This window comes from Platalea leucorodia (genome assembly GCF_965183815.1).
Source record: "Platalea leucorodia genome assembly, chromosome: 6".
NCBI classification, from domain to species: Eukaryota; Metazoa; Chordata; class Aves; order Pelecaniformes; family Threskiornithidae; genus Platalea; species Platalea leucorodia.
The window spans coordinates 82466718-82487370 of NC_138828.1; the positions used below are offsets into that span (position 1 = coordinate 82466718).

The 20653-nt window shown below is 37.7% G+C and overlaps 1 protein-coding gene across 3 annotated transcripts in view; it reads right to left on the reverse strand.

The window, feature by feature from the left end:
• The window catches only part of CTNNA2 (catenin alpha 2), a gene marked incomplete at both ends in the record, with an annotated part of 509011 nt that overhangs the window by 355418 nt on the left and 132940 nt on the right, over nucleotides 1-20653 (reverse strand). For all 3 annotated transcript variants that reach the window (XM_082315551.1, XM_082315553.1, XM_082315552.1), the window contains one exon: nucleotides 7564-7767. In XM_082315551.1, coding sequence (XP_082171677.1) covers nucleotides 7564-7767 — 204 coding nt within the window. The remainder of the gene's footprint in view (nucleotides 1-7563; nucleotides 7768-20653) is intronic.

The following is a 20653-nucleotide window of genomic DNA, read 5'->3' on the forward strand; positions in this document are numbered from 1 at the left end:
AGGCACGGGAATGTAACATGATTTAGACCCTTTTTTTCCAACCCTTCAGGTCAATCACTGGGCTTCATTAATTGTATAGAGACATAAATGAAAGTGAGAAAATAAGTCCTCATATGCAGGCACTTGTTTGGATTTACTGGCAGTCTAGAAAATTTCCACCCTAACTTGGAGGGAAATATCTTGTCAGAAACATCACTCAACCTAAACCAGCAATTCAGCCTTAGATTCCAAAAACCTCATGTGCTTTATTTATATTTTAACAAGAGACACAAAACTTTCCTCATGACATATTGAGGTCTGGCTTTAAAGACAAAGAGCATATAGGAGTCATCTATAAAATGTTCTCCAGTAGACACCACTAAGGAAAAGCTATCAGCACTGTGGTTCAGAAACAGCATTTCCTCCCATAAGTATTAATTCAGTAAATTTAAAAATCTACTAGTCCAAATGGGTGAAACTGCACAGGACTGTGTAAATTTACAACAACCAGAACCTGAAGTCAAGACAAATGGTTAGCATATTTGTCATTTCCAAGCCATAAAGTCCTACTTTCTCACAGGGCTTTTCTATTTGTTTCTAATGGAAAACATCAGCGTGGTTCTCTGAATCTGCTAGGAAAAACAAAACAAACACTGAATATGTACTTGCAAAACCAGAAAATACAGGAACGAATAAATAAATCAAAATTCACTTGTGCAACTGTAAGCAGTGCAGCATTTCTGTAAAACGATCAAAAAATACCGGGCAACCCCTACGAGGCCCTGATGTTATCATCGAAAAAGAAGAGTCAGAAGGTTCCTTAAAAGGTTGCTCAAGTTACACTGTAGGTAGCATACTTAGACAGCGATTTATGTACAGCCACGACAAGTCGAGGCACTCAGGAGGGATGCATAAATGCAAAGAAACCTAAACTGACTGAGAAGCAACGCTGTGACACATCATAAAACATTTGCCCACTTGGGAACACATCCTATTCCTCCAGTAATAACTACTGTGTTTCTACTTCTTTCTTCCAAGTTAGGAACGACAAAACTGCTCATATAGCCTCTAAAAGAGAAAAGGGAATAGTAAAATAGCTTATCTCCAGCTTGAAATAGTGGGAAGCTGTAAACAAGCCACTGTCCTCTAAGAAATATTTGGAAAGCTAGGGACTCAACAATGGTGCCAATGGAAAAATTGTCTTGCTGAGCCAGTCATGCCTAAATCAGTCGATCCTGACGACCCAGCACTCAGTCTCTTGTCACTCATCCCTGATTACTCATCGCAGGACAGCTACAGACATTTCTCTGTCTCATAACTGTAATTTACTGCTCACTGTCACCCAGATTAACCTTATGCAAGTCAGCACCAGAACTGAAACGTACACAAGAATTATTACTTTTCTCTTAAATATGAATTCAGATGGAGCTGTTAAATATGGAAGCTGACAGTATCTTGAGAGTTTATAGATTTTCATTTGCTATCATGTTTTTCATTCTCCAATCAAGTACAATAATTTCAGCTGTCCGTTAAGGACGTTTCATTTTCATGTACTGCAGCACCATAATTTTACTTTGAGCTATTCAAATTTTTCACTGATATATTTGTGAGGAAAAACTGCATGTAGACTTGTGTTTTCTTATTCATTCTTCTTATATTTTGCATTTTCAAGACATGACATTTTCTTCTCTGTAGGAAACACGAATTAGAGCCTATAGCATCTCAGTTATAGTGAACAGGCATCAGGAATGGATAGTAACTTTAGAGAACAAGATTACAAAGAGCAAATGCTAAGCAACGTTATTCCTATGGTAATATCAGTAAAATATCAACAACAACAACAACAAAGCCTAGCCTGTAGTGCTCTAGTCCTCACATCTATACGTTAAATCATCAGGAGTCATACAAGGACTTCATAAAGGACTGTTCATTCCACTTGGATAAATAGAAATATTCCCTGTCCCAAAACCCAATTACAATCAAAACAAATGCCAAGCTCTTCTGAAATGCTGGGAGTGGCCGGGAACGGGAGCGCTGTGTGAGAGGAAAAGGCAGGCATGAGAATGAAGGTTGGCTTAATAACGAGCCCAAAGGTTTAAGAAGATAACCTTGTATTTGAACCAGATAGGAAATGCCTTTTCAAATGTGGACTTGAATTAATGCCAAGACAGTATTCAAGTGATTACAGGGGTCATGGCTTACTCACTTGTCAACTGCTTTCTGAATTTCTCTTTGATACGCCCCAGCAACCCAAAATTCAGTCTTTCTCCTGCTTGGCACAGAAACTGATGATGTCAGAAGGAATTCAAAACATCCTTTTTTAAGCATATTTTTCTAAAGATATAATTTTCTTCCTTTCGTATCCTAATCAGACATCAACAGAGCAGCACCCTGATGCTTGCTAGAAAGGGTGCCCAGCATTGGGTTATATGTGTTGGGCAGTGTACTTCTAATCCAGGAGTTTAAGAGCTGGAACTCCCAGGATTCTAGGATTTTTGCTCCCTGACAGCCTGCAATACACATCATGAAGGATCCAGGAGAGTAATCCAGCAGGAAACTAGACCACAATCAGAACTAACCATCTGTTAAATTATTTGTTCATTTAGACAAATGGAAAACAATTGTATTAAGAGCTTCCGTGGAGCTGTATTTAGTTTTTCTCTGTAGAAGTCTAGAAATGTAATTTTGTTTTGAAATAAATGATGGGATTTATCACACATACATAAGAATCTGCAAAAAAACCTATCAATTTTCTGTGGGAGATGGAAAAACAAAGTCATATGACCCAGCAGACTGAGATTCCTCCCGCATCCGCTTCCCAGAAATAAAAGATTTTAAAGTTCAGCATAGAAATAATAGATGCCATGCTGGGAAAATATTTTGACAGTGTTACCAGGAAGACAAATGAAACTAATACATATTACCAGATACACAAATAATAATGAAACAGTTTATATCTCATCTCCATATAAGTTCTTGCAGAGGACTTATGCACTGTGAGACTCCAGTCAATGCAATATGCTATACAAATGCATAATTATTCATAGCACTGGTAAAGATCCTAGGGACTAAGTTTCCTGCAGCAATAATAATTCAAAAACCTCCCACAACAATAATTGCTTAAATAACCTCTGAATTGGGACCAGAACATCTGAATATTTGTGAAGACAGCCTGGAAAAAAAAAAAAAAAATCTTATTTGACATGTAGGAAATGGAACAAACCAACATTTATCTGAGGATAAGGAAGGAGGAACCAAAACAGACCTCTCCAACCACGTCTTTTCACAGTCCTCTAAATACATTTCCGTCACTTATCCTAAAACCTTTGCAACAGAAAACAACACAACTGCAAAACCACCATTATTTTTACTCATCTGCATTGAAATTTGCCCTATCCTCTTCTTTACAGAATTTCTTTTCATATCTTTCTTTTGTTGCCAACATTTTGAAAGTGGGTATCTGCAATTTTTTTTAAACTCATATCTCTATGCCTCACATCTTGAATCTTTGTTTCACCAACCTTGTCCCGGCCTCACCAAATGATAAGATGACCTGTGGCATCTGTCTGTCTAGTTTTCTGAATTGCAAAACAGCTTTAACTTACTTTGGTAAAACTCTGGATAATACACAGAGAGATTTTACGCCTGGCATATAACCAATTGCAAGAACATCATTATCTACTTGTCAGTCTGTGATGGATCCATAAAAACTGGGTAGATGAATAGGGATAACAACATTGTTATGTGTGTTAAATTTTCCCTTCCCATGTAGCAGAGCATATTGATCCACTGAAGTCTGGTAAAGCAACAGTGACAAAACAGATCTCAAGTGCAGGGAATATACCAGGAGATACGATGGATGTACTTAAAAAGCCCCGCAGGAGCACAGAAGATAAGACGCATGCCTCTCTACAGGGAACTTTCTAAGAAAGAGGTGGGCACAGGGGGGTGTTTTGCCGGAGGAGGAGGTTTTCTTATATGTTTTATACTACTTAAAAGGCAGAAGTTCCTACATTGTTCAGTTGGAAGCTATTTCCTTTTCTTGCACACAAAACCTTGGAAACCCCTTTTTTCTCCTTGCATTGCCTTCAGCATTCATCATTTGAAATGCTAGAAAGTATGCAGCATCACATAGCCAACTTTGTATTTCATACAGCTGCCTGTAAACCTTCCAGTTTCCGATTCATGCCTGCAATACCATACACTGGTGCAAAAGCAAAAGATGAGTGAAGCTTCAAGAACGATGACTCCATTCTGAGTAGGTTCTTTTGCACTCAATATTTTACTTAACTTCTATGAAAATTTAATATGAGACAGAACATAAACCACAACCAATTTATAATGAGACTCTGCAGTGTAAATATCCAGCAGGTAAAAGGGAATATGGAATCTACTTAACAACCAAAAAATAGAAATGTTGTTGCATACCAAAAGAAACACCCTCTGAACCCACATCATAGAAGTAGATAACTCAAAAGAAATAATTCTAAGCTGGAGAAGGATTGAACTAACATTGACTGTACAGCGCATTGCCAATACCCTGCAATTCATTTTCTGTATCCTTTAAATATGACATCCAAATATTTATTTTTTTCTACGTTCTCTGAATCTCATAGCAAGCATCAAAAGCGGTATGCACATTTGATCAACAAACATCAGCAAAAAATGATCTGTCATTTTTCAGATATCATCAAATAGCAAAAAAAGCAAAGCATCAATGTCTATTAAATTTCACAGGCTTTACAGCAAGAGCAGGATTGCAATGGTTTAAGCTTATGTGGGCAGATGTTAAAGAAAGATGTCCATCTTCACCAAATCACGTCAAAGCTAATGTGCTCTGACAGTCTAGCCACCTCTTGATCAGACTTAGAACTGTGTCATGTTATGCAGTTTGGTGTATGCCTTTCAGTTTTACTCTTTTGAAACTCATCCAAGATTTTAAAAAACTTTCCAAGTGCAATATTTTGTCATAATGAACATGCATAGCATTATCGTGAACTTGCAAAAAATCTATCCTCACGTTTCAAACAACAGGTTAAATACTAAAGCAAATTCTGACAGGGTTGACAATGGGTGAAATTCAGTCTCTAGACAGATACCTAAACTGGAGCTGCCTATAAGCTAGGTATCTAATCTTCTACCCTCGTTAATGGGGATTTAATTAATATAGTCAGAGGAGTCTAGAGTTATTTAGCTTATCCTGTATTAGATTATAACACTTAGTCATCTGAATGGCTTTTCAGGTTCCCTTGGCAGTAGTGATCTGATCTCCAGTAGCGATCTTATCTCCATCAATTCCAACAGGAGCTGAAGCAACTGAGGCTCAAATGATTTGCTAAAGGTAGGAGTCTGGCAATTTGTTCTTCCCTAGAGCATGCGTGACATGGAAGCGGGGCTGGCAGGTACGACACAAGATCCATTGTAGATCCAAATGTCTCTGAGTGGCAGATTGAGCGGCCTCTGTTCAAATGAACACTGAACCATTTAAACTGGTAGTTTAAAATGGCACTAGGCACTAGGCATCTATCTTTAAACAACTGAATTGAGGCCCCTAGTTTACCTGTTTGTATCTATGTACAGGAACCTAAATTTAGGTATATTAATCTGTAAACTGAATCCCATCCCTTGTATCTGCTAAGATCAGCTTGGAAGACAATGTTTAATGCAATATCGTTCTCAAAATCTACCATCCCAGATGTGTTTAAATCAGAAGAATTTCACTTCATGTAACTTAAGTATATATTAAGTTCTTACAATGGTTACTCAATAGCTGTAAAATATAGCTTAAATTAATTACATTCCAATATAAAGCAGGAAAATAAAAAATTACAGGAATTGTGCAGCTCACACTAATTAGAACAGAAAAAAAGAAAAAAAAAGAAAAAAGGAGGAAAACAAATTAAAAAAAACATACAGCGGTAACCATAAAAGCAGATGCTCACACCATTATGTGTTTAAGTAAACACGATGAAACTATATTAGCCACCTTCAGTGTGGTCATAAATGCCTACAGTCATTTAAAACTCTCCTTCCTTTGTAAATGTGGTCAGAAATAAAATAAGACTGTTTCTGTTCCAAGGGCAAACTGCATTGTTACCAAAAACCTGTGTACTTAAAAAGAGGCACCACAATAAAATAGGAAGCCACAATCCATCAGTTCTCAAAGTTTTTTTGAAAGACCTTTAAAGTCTTCACCTAACAGCAACGGTTCTACAAAGCAAGATTCTGTAGGAAGCAATCCAGCAAGTCCTCTTCCACCACAGTCTCATCACCTGTTATTTAATGGTCTCTTTATAATTTCTATCCCGTAACAAAACAGCATAGACTTTGCTTTCATTCACAGTTCAAGAACCTTTCAGCTATCACTTCATGAAAACCAAAAAGCAAATAATAGATGCTTTTAAATTCTGCGCCATCAGAAACAACTATTCCTTGAGGTGATTCTATTATATGGAATAATACCTTAAAAAAGTCATAATTAATTTTTAGTAGTACAATGCGACGACTAAGGGACCGAAGTTTGCACTATTGATACAGCTTTGTATCACTCTACCAACTAACTGTAACAGTACCAATGAAAATAACAACCTTAAAGGTTCATCCTTGCACATCTCTTCAATGTTATTTTGATGATTCCAGCAAAATAGGATCAAAATGTGCCACCTGATACTCTGGTACCAAAGACAGACAAAAAATGGCAAAGCATAGGATGCTCAGTTTGATATCTGCAAACACTTCCATTTTGAAAAAGGTTGTTGATTTTGCTTAGGACTTTTTCACACATCCTCCAAAGGCCACGGTGGTAGTACTCATGAGTATTAACACACAGCATTAGGCGGAGAGAATTTTCTGGGATAAGTTACACAGAACAAAGGTTATGCACTACAGGTTAACACCATGTTGAACAATTTAACACCTCTTGAAACCCTACACAGATGGCTGTATTTAAGATACAGCAGATGCATTTCTTTGTGTGAACAGTAATAGTACTAAACTCACTACTTTCATAGCAACTGAATATTTAATAGCTCCAACAGCAAGCGAAGACCTTCAATAGTTTAACCCACTGAGCAAACAGACAACCTCACATGAGTATCTGCAGGTAACATCCTAATAAACAAACACAATAACGCCCATTGCACAGTGGAAATCATGTTGAAAATTAACTGTATTCACTTTAATTAAGAAAATAATTCTCAGGCCATTTCCCGCTTATGTTTCTTGCACCTAGTTTTCATTAAAAAAGTATTTTACCTCAAAAGGCATACTTGTTGGCTATTTATTACATAAGAAGAAACTTTAATGCTAAAGCTATGGGGGAGCACAGAGTTCCTTTGCAGGCCAAAATTAATTCCTGTGAACTTCTAATTGTACCAAACTTCTGTCAAACGTTTGCAATAGATTAAAAAGTTAAATAATTCAAATAGCATTACCATTAAAAAGTTAAATAATTCAAATAGCTTTACCTTTACTCCTGGTATAAAAATGCATTATTTTTGTTAATTATTAAAGTCATAGCATTAGCCGCAGAAAGGTTTAATCATCTACTGAAAACGCAGCCAGCAGTAAGAGCGTATAACTTACATTATTCATATACTCGCTGAGCAGATCCTGCAGGGCCTGCCGCACGGCATTGCACTCGGCTACGATTCGCTCCCGGCGGTCGTCTCGCGTGCACGAGGAGTCTGCCATCAGCGCTGCTCCGCTGATGATGCTCTCCAGCCTTTCTTCAAGAGATGGTCTGAAGCGAGCCTCACTGAAAGTCATTGGGTCTAAAATAATTTTGTTCTAAAAAACAAAATATGAGTGGGAAAATTAGGAGCATGCATGGGTCTTCAGGATTTCTTAAACGTCTCTTATTTCAGCGGTTTCACAGTGTTCCTAGTCTTTCATATCAATAAATTGTCTACCAAATTCCTGAAAAATCAATATTATAGAAATATCTAGTAGCCCTGAAACCTCAATATATAAATAAAATAAAAAATAATTATATCTAAAAATAATTCACAACATATAGTTACAAAACACTACTGTCAAAAGCAGCACAACTGCTTCAAATATGTATTTGGGAAGCCCATAGTATAAAACAAATCAACACAGACAACTGTAATATGCATGCAATATGCGTATGTGTCTCTTTAGCTCTCTATATTATATGTATATATTTCATCTTCAAGTAAACTGACATCATTCTTTCCTGAATCTTCTGAAAATTTCTTGCATATTCAGGAAATTCATATGAAAGTTCCAAGTTATTTATGACTGAAGAGAAAGTGGAATATTCTCTGTTAACTAATTCTTTCATTTTTATTATTTTTATTAGTAGATTACACTGCTGAAATGCTACTAGTTACCTCAGTATTAAATGAAAAAAAAAAAAAAAAAAAAACTGAAGAAATTGTCATTAACACTGCAAGAAAACCATTATTAGATAATCACACTTAGACAAAAATGTGAAATATCTCTGATTCCCGTTCTGTAGCGCATCTTTTAAAAGCCTTTTTCAAAAGGCTTTTGCAAGCTTTTGTTTTGTTTTTAAATCAGGAAAAAGTGCTGGATTACTTAACTAAAAAGACAGCACTACAGGAAGACACCTTTAATTTGTCAAATAGCTTACTGGTTAGCAAAATGTCTTTATTCCACTAAAACAAATATTTTCAAAGACTGTTTTCTATTAAAGTCATTTTAATTCTTAAATTCTGATCACTGCTAAGCATGTGTGTACTTTATATATCAAACTTATTACCCAATATCAAATAGGGATAAAACGCATAGAATTTACCCCTATCCGTGTACAACCTTATGCAATATTATGAGTTTTGAGTCACCGCTAGATTTTACTCTGACTTGCTTTTCTCCTTTTGTAGTTCAAGGTAACAAATAGAGAAGCAATAATTGCCTGCTCCCACTTACAGGCACATTAACACCACCGTGTAATTCAGTAACCTTTTGCTGCAATCATGCAAAGAAGTTTCATAATTGCATATTGTCTAAAAATGCTCTGTAAGCTGTGCACTTCTTATTTGAGCTTTAAAAGACAATAAATCATGAAATAGGAATGAAAAAGTTAAAAGTATTCTGCTTTCTAATAATCACACCTATTTTAAAGCACGTCGGATTTTTGCTAATGAATCATTTTAATTTTCACAACATTTTGATAACTTTATGATTAGTCTATTTCCTTTAATAGCCAAGAGCAATCAACAAGCACAAGTCAAATGACACAGTTAATTTGAAAAAACAGAACACTGTATTAAAATGTAAATCAGGATTTAGGGACATGATACATAGCCAACATCTGCCTTTAACGTTGAAAACTGTATCTGTTTATTACGAATCAGAACATGCTCAAATGAACTTATTCTAGGCTAAATTCTGATTCCAAGCAAAGATGTTTTCTTTAATTCAGTGGGACAAGCCTTTTACAAAAGATCTGCTTATTTCTCAATAAAACTTCCAATTAACTCCACACACAAAAAACGTAACTTTCATTATTATACAGAGAAAAAGGATCAAGCCCTGACAAATCTATAACTTAACTGAATGCATAGCAGTTAAATAGTAATAAACATAAGGATGTCAGGAAATTTATGAAGATTCATTATTTAATAAAAAGGACAAATAGAAGAATTTTAACTAGATAGCATATTGTTCCAGCTCTGGGAATCGATGACTTAGCAGAAATAAATGCAGCATTACCCAGAATGTGAAATAATGTCTCACATGTATCTTCTGGGGTCTATGTTTCACAGCAGTAAACAGAGCAGCTTTACAAGCATCTAAATTAGAAATGACTTCTCTAAGAGTTAGGCCTATGCATATTTATGTAGCTGTGCTTTTCAGTCAAATGATAATACTTGGGATTTTCAGAAATCAACTATATAAATGCATCTTCACCACAGCATATTTAATTTAGTAGTAGCAAGACTGAAATTGAATCAAATGAACTATCTTAGCAATTTACGCCATTAGGAAGAAAAAATTATAAAAAATATTAGCTGCATGTTTCAGATTATTTTCAGTGTTTCCTTATCCAAATCTGGTCGTGTTTTTAAATGACCATAAAATGGTCATGTTAATAGTCATGTGGTGGTTTGTTTTTGTTTTTTTTTTTTTTCAAATGACCATAAAAATGGCCATTAACAAAGACAGGAAGTAGTCTTTACTAGAGACTAGAGGATTTCCAATAGCCAACATACATTCGACTCGTAGCAAAGCTCTTTCTCAACCCATAAACTCAATCAAAGCAACACCCATACAGCACTATTGCAATTTTCATGTTTAAGTTATAGCAACATAACCAGTCCTTCCAAAAATGCCTCACTTTTCCTCCTCTTCCTTAAAGATATAGGTGTAAGGTTCTCTACCTACACAGCAAATTTCAAACAGCAGATCCTGCACCTCTCAGTGAGTCATGAATCACATTCTTCTTCTTAGAGGTTTTTGAAGACCCTGTCTTTTTGAAGACCTCAGTCTTCTCTGAGATCCAAGGACCTACCAAGAATGTATTCCTGGAAGATTTCCCTCCTTTTTGAGCCTTGAGGATGAACAATCTGCAGATCAATGAAACCCAGCTCACTATTTTCACAAGCAGTTCTGTCATACTCCAGGAATACATTCAGGGAATTCCGTACAGGCTACATGCAAATACCATTTACATTTTAAACAATAAGGTGTGTATCATTGAGGGTGTATAATTAATCCAAGCCAGCTTTCCTCACTGTAAAACATAGAAAAGGAATATCTTTGTGGCTTTTTTTCTAAATAAGAAGAGATCTTTATGACAATCAAATTTTACCTCATGAAGAATAAAAGCCACTGATTACTGCACTCAGTAATTTTTCATCCATATCCCACAAAACTTTTTGTTTATAGTTAATTTCTAGGCTTAAGAAGTCAGTTAAATACTTGTTTGGGATATTCTATTAATGACAATTCAGAATCACAGAATAATTTAGGTTGGAATGGACTTCTCGAGGTTATCTGCTTTAAATGCCTCCTTAAAGCAGAGTCAGCTTTGACATCAGGCCAGGTTGCTCAAGGCTTCATCCAGTCAGGATGAGATCTCCATCTTTGGAGATTTTCCAAATCTCTCTGCCCCCTTTTTCAGTGTTTGATCACCTTCATAGTGTGTTTTGTTTTTTTTTTTCTCCCCAATATCCAAGCAGAATTTTCCTTCAATCAGCTTGTGCCAGTTGCCTCTCATCCCAATAGCAGGAACCTCAAAGTAGCCTCCATTTTCTCTACACCCTCTGTCACGTCCCACCTGGAGGAAGGGGGGGTGACCAAGATTCGCAAACCCTCTCGGTGTGGATTAAGGTGAGCCAACATTCAAGGTCCGTACACAAACACCAGCTTTAATAGAAACCTTCTATAGAGACAAATATTGAGTACAAATATTTGATACCCGCCAGCCCTCTCACGATTATACCTACTCCAGCTATGTGGCTAAGCTATGCAGTTTTATGGTAGATCAAGGTAGGCCGTGCAGTACTTAACTACAATTTAACAACTTGAACAACTTAATAACCTAGGAGAAGTGAAAGGGAGAGGGGGGGGGAGAGAAAGAGGGAAGAAGAGGAGAATCACCCGTCCTGGATCCAGTGTTGGACCTCCCAACAGGGGTATTCAGTGGAGAGAGCCCCTGGGAGAGAGCGAAGTCCCTATTTATAGATTGCAGCCTCTGGACTTCTGGAACCTTCTGTCATCCCAGTTCCGTGAGTGGTAGAGATACCAGTCAAATTAAGAGGGGCGACCAATCAAAGCAAGAGGAGTGATGCCAGGACCCTCCCCCAGGCAGTCCTGTGGGGGACTAAGAGGCTTCACAGCCCGCGGCCGCCTGTGGCCTGTCCCCTCAGGGCTCCCCCGGTCACCCTGGCTCCAGCCACTCTCCGGTCCTGGGTGCTAGCGACCATCACTCTGCATCGTCGTTTTAGCACCAAGACATTGAGACATCTCGTTATTTTGCACTGACGGTTCTCTACCCCATCCTACCAGGCAGCTGAAGACACCAATGTAATCCCGCCTCAAAGCCTCTTATTTTGCAGTCCGAAAAATTCCCAGCTCTGCCAGCCCCTCCCGATTTGTCCCGTCCTGCAGCCCCCTCATCATCTTGCGGTCTCTGCCGGATCTGCTCAAGTATGGTAAAGCCTTCCTTGCACTGGGAAGCCCCAAACTGGATCTGGAAGGCCTGATGCAGTTTCATACGTGCCAAATATAGGGGCAAAAATCACCTCCTTTGCCTTAAGTTAAGCCTACGGTCTTACTAACGCAGCCTCGGAGGTGGCCGATCTGCATGGCCGTAAGGGTGCTCGGCTGACTCAGCTTGAACTTGCTGTCCACCAGGAGAATTAGATGCTTTTTTTACCCCACTGCTTTCTTAACCCTAACGTCACACAAAATGACCAGAACTAACTTTTGGGCCTCTCTTAATTCACTTTTATAACAAGAAACACTGCTGGGAAAGAAAGCCTTAGAAATTCTAAGGAAAGAAACAGAACAACTGTGCTTTGTTTAAAATATAATAAATAATGATGTAGTTACTTTCTGACAAGTGGTTATAAATAAATGTTATTTTAGATGTTTATTTTAAACTCTAAACGTTTCTCAAATATCGCACAAGGACAACAGGTTTTTGAGCTTTGGGAAAAAAAGAACGGGGATGAGAACCTGCTACATAACAGCTCTCGACATTCAGTTCCCAAAGAGACGCTATTTTTTGCTTATGAAAGGTTTTACTCCTTTTCAAAGAAAGCTTGGTATCTATATGCAACTTCAGACTATGTTATTGACACGTACAAAGTTCTTACATATATATTAACATTATGTTAAAACGGAAATAATGTCTTCTTGGAAGGAAGAAAAAAATAGTTGCCAGGAAATGTGGCTAAATAAATTCCTTCAAAAGTCTCAAGTTCCCATCACTTCTTTACAGCTAGTTAACGAACGCTGAATGTAAATGAACTGGAACATTTTACATTTGTAATTAGTTAACTAACATTAGAGCCATAAATCAAGGGCTGACACCATAATTCAGGCCTTATAATGAAATGTTTCAAGCCTCTTTACAACTGCAGACAGATCAGTGTAAACTGTAGCTTTGCTATGAACGTAGCTGAAACAAAGTCCAAGAAAATTTATTTAAATATAATTAGAGACTTATTTGAAAACTGTTACACTTGTGATAATATCTTCTTTAAGCATATTATAGTTAACTATTTTCTCTTGTACTCTCCATTTTACTTAAATTATATAAAGGTCTGTTTATAGAGTGGTTGCAATGTTTCCATAAAGAATAAAAACTTTCAGAAAATGGACCTCTTCATGCTAACTAGTAATATAAGCCATCTTTATCTTGCTCAAACAGGAATAAGCTATCAGGAACACTAATAAGCTACATGGCACCACTTCCGAAATATAAAATATCAGACAAATTATTCATACTTCAACTACAATACTGAAAATAACTACATACTGTACATAAATGCACTGTATTATAAGAGAGCACATAATCATTGAAACTTGGTGAAATTTATCTGGATTAGAATATCTTTTTCAACAATACAAAAAAAACCCAGTTTTAATTAGAAATATAAAGTAAAACAAAACAAAAAAAAATTAAATTAATCTTTTAAAACAATTTTACAACTCCAAAAGAACTATGATTACTGTATCATTGTCTCTGTTTTCCAAATTAAGTGTGTGCTCTTGCAAAAACTTACTTTTTCTGTGCATTGCCTTATTGCTCATGAAAAATGTGCTCATCTACTGGTTTCCATAAGTAGAAAGTCTTAAGGAAATTTCAGCTGCTTCTTCAGAACCACAGCTTTGCTTACTTTTCAAACACATAAGTAATGTTAATGATTTGGGAGGCTGGAGGGAGAGAGTAAGTTCCAGTTCTGAAAAAGCTGAAAATCAGCCAACATAAAATATATCCAAATGCGTTCCTAAGTCAATGGACAGACTCCTAAACTTTGATAGTGCTCAGCATTTTGGCAAGCTTGAAAAGAAGCACATGGAAAGCATCATTTTTTCAAAGTTCTAAATAGCATTAATGAAACCACAGCACCTTAGAGCTGGTAACAAAGAGAGTCTTAAGTTATAGCTCAGCTATAACTCACAATGAAACTTCAGAGAGGAAAGAGCTTAGATGCCACTTTTTTGAGGAAAAAAAACAAACAACAAAACACCCCAACAAACATGTCTATACAGTTTTCCTGTTTATACAGTCGTGTGCATGTGTGTAACAGGGCAGGTCAGATTCTTACCTTCATATAGGCACTTCCTAGAATTCCCCGCTCAATTACCTCCCATTCAACCACTGACTGAGAGAACAAGAAGGAATTCAATATGTCCTTGTGCTTCTTTAATTTTTCTACTGTGTGAAAGGATTACAAAAGTAATGATGGCCTTTATTGGGCCCTTTAAGCAATTTACTGTGCTCTGTTCTTTAAAACACACAAACCCCCCAATTAACCAAAAGTTATTTCCTCTTGTAATTGAGTATAAGTGAATTTTAAAAGAAACTATCAAATCACATAAAAGAAGTCCAATATCAGCTTGTTCTGTTCTAATGGGAAACAACCTTCTTATTTAAGAATAGGAAAATTTTAAAAGCACTGATTAGAAAAAAATCACGCACACACACACAAAAATAACCCCAAACCAAAACTAAAAAAACAACAAACACTTCTTGCTCTTCTCTAGGGCTGTGGAAGGAAGGAAAATTGAATTGATTTTTCAGACTCATATTCTCAAAGACAGGAAAGGCATCTTTGAGAGCATAATAATACAGTTGTGAATCTAATATGAGGTGCTATAAGAAAAAAAAAACCAAAATGTAAAGTTTTAAAAGTATTGGTACAAGACAATGTAGTAGCATAAAACTGATAAAGCAGCAGCCGCAATCATATTACTGCCTCGCTGCAGCTCTGCAGGTGGAGGAATTATCCTAGGTAGAACAGAAATATCTTTCAAGTAAGAAACTTCCGTATAACGCAGTTTTACAAAAGTTTACATCTAAGACAAGCCCAGTAAACTCAAGGGATGTATGATGTACCACGGTGAGCAGCACAGTACAGAAGAAGAGACACTTAATTGGAATGTAGGGCTTTGCGGTGCCTTTATTGACTCTTGTATTAATCTTGTATCAAAAGGTTGGACCAGATGAGCCTTGAGGTCCCTTCCAACCTGGCATGCTATGATTCTATGAATCTGTGGTGTGGCTCTGGACAAATGATACCTTCTTTCCTCTATTCTTCTTTTTACACTTTATTAATTCATCTATTTAGAATTTAAAACCTTCGGGGCAGAGACCATTTCCTAACATGCTTCTCAGTGATTTAGCACAACGAAAATACAATTTTTAAGGCAAATGCCATTGCAAAGCGAACAACGTGTCAGAAGAAGGAACCAAAACCACAGCGACAAATGCCATTAAAACATCAAATTGACAGATAGCTTAGACAAACAATGTCACAACCACAAGACAGTATGAAAAACTGCCTTTGTGTAAAAAGAAGCACATAATATACTGAGGGACCCAGTTTTTCGGCACAACTTGGGAGACGAGACTGTATAAATAAGAGTGTTCAATGTATTTCCTTGTCAGAAGTGCCTGCACCGCCGTGAAAACAGATGCAGTGTGCTCGCAGGCTTGGTTTATGTAGGTATGTCAGTGTCCCCCAAAGTGCTAACAAGGCTATTCGGTTCCTGTTTAGCGATAAATCAAACGTTTCTACCTGTCACTAGGCTGCGTTTCACAGACATGCCGTACAGGTGTAATTTGGAGAAATATGAACAGTGTGAGAGTGCAGTGCCCCGGGGGGAGGAGGGTCCCCTCCCTCTGCCTTTGCCAGCTCCCCAAAACGCACTCCTGCTCGCACCGCTCCAGCACTGCAGCTTTCGATGAGCCCGTTTGTTAAAAGAACGGAGAACTAACTCCAAGAAATAAGTGAATACCTGTCCTTCTGGGACAGTGGGATGACTAAATTCCTAGCAGTTTGATGAATATCACACTCGGGTAGAAGCGCACAGCCAAGAGCAGACGGAGGAACAACAGCCCCCCCTTCACAGCCCCCAGCAGTCCCCTCCTGACTCTCTCCTCTACATGTAAATGGAGAGATCGTTTCCCTAAAATATTGGTGGTGTTCACTTATCACATCCTTGAGTTATATAAGCATCTCAGAGGTGCTAAATAAACACACTCAAAATAGTACCAAGTGTATTTGTGAGGGGTGCGCTCGACCCCTTGAACAGACTGGTAGTGGCTTGGTGCAGGCTCCGAAAGAGATAGAGGCCCGAGCTGTAGACAGGCCGTGAATTCCTCTATTTTTAATCTGTTTTCTGCAAACCCACAAAGGAACAGAGCGACTCTTTTATCAAGGAAACAACAAAGAAAGTTGTGGGTACAAGGAATCTCCTGCATACCTTTCATATCTCTTGTATTTTGACTACAAGTCAAGGACTTTATCCCATAAATATGACAGCCTAAGTGAGCATCTTTTGGAGCTCCCCCTGCTAGGCAGCGTGGCTGCATGGCGGTGATCCCCCTCCCCGGACACCTCTAAGGCTGCTCCTCAAGGCGGAGAGATCTTTTTCTGACGACAGATCTTTGGTCAGCGACGGATACCGCGCATACCTTTTTTTTTTTCCCTTGGTAATTTTGATTGCACGCTGAATTGATGCTAATGAAACATATACGCTTTGCATATATAATCCTTTAGATATAAACCATTGACCAAGTCTGAGACTAGGACTGGATCCAGCTGCACTTAGACTCGTTTCTGAGAAGGAGTTTAGAAAGCAAAGGGGTCCCTTCTGAACCTCATGACTCAACGGCAGGGTATTCCTTACTCCTTGCATCCCCGGTCTCTCTGTGAATCATTCTAACTCGAGTGTAACTCAATTTTCCTCTGTATGATTCTTCCATGCAGTAATCAATAGGGAGAACCTCGCCATCGAACTTTGTTAAGTCGCACTTTCACATCATATTAAAACCACTTTTGCTAATACCTCTGTCGGTGATTCCTTAAGCGTGATAAATCACCCCTCACCCATTTGTGACAGTAGTCTAATTGGAAAATTTCACTTAGTGCTATTTTTGAGCTGTTATATGTAACCTGACAAAATTTTAATATATTTTTGATTTAACAGTTCAGATATCCATTATTATTAATGATGAAATAAGCAATCTGTAATAAATGGAATAATAATGGAATAGTTGTATTGCTACAGAAAACTTATTTCTTTATAGAAACATCGATTAGGTTTTTTTAAAGAGGGTTTCCTTTGTGTGTTTCTACTATCTCTATCAAATTTGCTTGGATGCAGGTTCACTAAAAAAACTCCTTTGCAAATAAACTGGCCACTGTCCCACTACAAACAGGTTAAATCTGTTTGACAGGAAAACACAGAAAGCACCTGGCCTGCTGGCATACTGCTTTCTCTGCCATCGAAAGAAGTGGTAGCAACGTGGTATGATTAAACTTAGAAATAGTATTTTTGATTGCTATATCTTTCCACAATACTAATTTAGTACACAGGAGGGTTTCAGGGGAAAAAAAATAAAATAATAATAAAAAAAAAATCAAGAAACCCACTAGATGGTGCTCTTGTACAGAAAATACAGATCAGCAGCACCATTCTCACTGCTAAAGGTGAATGAAGGTAACAAGATCCTAACTGCTAGAAAGCAAGGGAGCTTCCCTTTGCAGAGGTCACGTTTCTGCTATGCATGTGATACCACAATCCTGTCGTTTCCAGCGCTGTCCCTTGTACTCTGGAGCTGACATTTCCACAATAACATATATACATTCCCATAGATACACAAGCACAGGTAAAACATTAACCATAATATGCCATAAAGCTAACTACTAAGATTAAAAGTAGGATGAACTTCTGAAACAGGTGATGAAAGCAATTTAGAATCATAGAATCATAGCATGGTTTGGGTTGGAAGGGACCTCTAAAGGCCATCTAGCCCAACCCCCTGCAATGAGCAGGGACATCTTCAACTCGATCAGGGTGCTCAGAGCCCCGTCCAACCTGACCTTGAATGTTTCCAGGCATGGGGCATTGACCGCCTCTCTGGGCAACCTGTGCCAGTGTTTCACCACCCTCATCGTGAAAAAATTCTTCTTTATATCTAGTCTGAATCTACCCTCAATGTAAACTCAATTTGAGTTTGTTGCTGCTAAACTGCTCCCGTTCTGCATGGAAAAAAAACCCAGAAGTAGCACACAGAAGGGGTTGTAGTGGGCAGGAAAGTGCAGCAATAACATGGAAGAAAAAGCTTGTTCAGCCCCTTAGCATCATCAGGACCCTGAAAATTTACTCTGCTTATTCCTCTCTTGAAAAGTCCGTTCAGCATCCTCAAACATATTTTTCTGCAAACAGGTAAAGTTTTTCGGTATACTGTAAAACACAACATTGTGCTATTCATTATTTTCTTAATATGCGAAGGATGACCAGTCTGTGATTTTTCCCCACCCAGGGGAGATCCCAGGACCGCAGAAAGTGCCAAAGGTTCTCACTACTGAATAGAAGCTTTTGAACCTTCAGGATTGCAGCCCTGCTGCCTTCACACGTGAAACGATCGACTTGACACCATTCCAGTTTAAAAGCCACTTCAGCTGCACAAGGGAAAACAAAAAAACCAACTGAATTTCATTCAAACTCATATATGAGGTTATCTGAATTTGCAACACAGCTTCTCCAGTGCACAGTAACACTGGCATTCCTATTTAAATTCAATAGCTACCTGCTACTATACAGAAATAGCCATTTAGCTGTGCTTCCCTAGACACTAGAGCTCAACAAGTCTAGTTTCAAATTGCTGTGTGGGGTGTGCAGTAATATTTTTGCAATTGTTTCTTATGATTTCAATACTGAAACAAACACGTTTCAATTCTTCTTTTGAAGCTCACATTTTGTCCTTTTATCTCCAGCATCACAAATCACTTCTCTGAAGAACATATTTACAAGTAAATTGAGATTCCATAAATATTCTGCGGAATTCATTCTCAGGCTGAACATCTAGTACAGTTATTTGTCCAAAAACCAACATTTTAAAGGTAGTCACTTAATGATACAGCATCTCTTCTGTCTGCTACCTTTATGTCACATTTTGACTGTTAATTCTATTACAAAAAAAGCATCCTTTGCTATTGCTGTACCCGAGTACTGTGCCTTTTCAGTTTCTATGTCGTTTTTTTTTTTTCATTACACACTTATTAGATCTTTCACTCCATTGAAGGAGCACTGCATTCACTAGCCCTGAAAAATATTCCTAAATGATTATTAATATCTTTGAGAAATATGTTATGATAGTCCATGTATTAAGTATAAACTTCATTTTACAGCCTGAAGGACAGTGACTAGTGTCATCAAACGCTTTGTTTCTCATCAAAAGTAGTCATCTCCCAAACGGTAGACTTGCAGTGTTCAAAAATTTATTGCAGTTTGAGTTACTCTGCCTGGAGTTTTTCTGTTCAAATCCTTCTCATAACAAAAATTGGTACATTTTCAGTACCTCGGGACCTATCTCAAATATAGAAATACCTCATGTACCAAAAATAATTTTAACCACCTCTTTCAGTTCTCAACCAGATCAATTCCTTTATAAACCAAATTATTTTCATATTAACTCAAGCCTCAATGCGATTTTGGAATCGGAGAGCAAAGGGGTGACGCGCAGGCAGAGCAGTTCCAGATGTACCACGGATCAATGTTGCTGGTAAGTCACTTTAAAGACAAATGGATGTGAGCACACAGAAAGAAACCATCACTGGAGTATTAAGATAACATCAGGTACAGGGTGCATCTGTTTGGATCAACATGTATTAAAAAGTGAGCACTATATATACATTCTAACAAATGCAAAACCATTTTTATTCCATCAATAGATACAGAACTTGCCAATTTATTATACGCACACACACAAACACAAAACTCAAGGAGAAAGTCAGCTAAGCAGCCGCATCAGTTCTGATGTTTTCTTTCTGGAGCAATACAAAAGATGACAGATATTTGCTTTTAGCATCAATGGAAAGCAGGTTTTTTGGTCCTTTGTTCCTTTAGATATCTCTTCTCCCCCCTTTCTAAGTCACAGGCTTTATTCATTTATTTTATCCTTGACTCATCATTTATCATAGACAATCCAAGCCTTGCTCCAAACACAGAAATACTCCTTTTTATGGGTCTGTGGTGCACGCATAGTAAACATTTTTATATTTACAAAACTGTTACACTAACCCTCACAGTACAGTACAAGAATGCTTACCCTCATTTGTCATATCAAAATCTAAAGCAAAATATTTGGAATTGTTTAAAATGTTAAGTAATTTAGGGTGCCCTGTTTGAAACCCCTAGAATTGGAATTTCCGCAGTGGTTAGCACTTCTAAACTGTTATCAGCACATCCCACTGACACAGCTACACTTCTAGAAAGTAAGAAATCACAATCTCAATCCATATTCTGAATGGATGCACTCTCGTACTAATCGGAGCTCCCTCGCCGTTCTGTCATGCAGAATGCATCCCCCTCCTAGTTGTCTCCAGTCTTTGCTAGGGTTTACACCCATCACTCACTCTACATCTATTTGTCCAGTTGCCAAGCCCACATCGGAGCGTAGATGCCATCTGTCTTCACCTGGGATTTCATTTAGCACAGATTT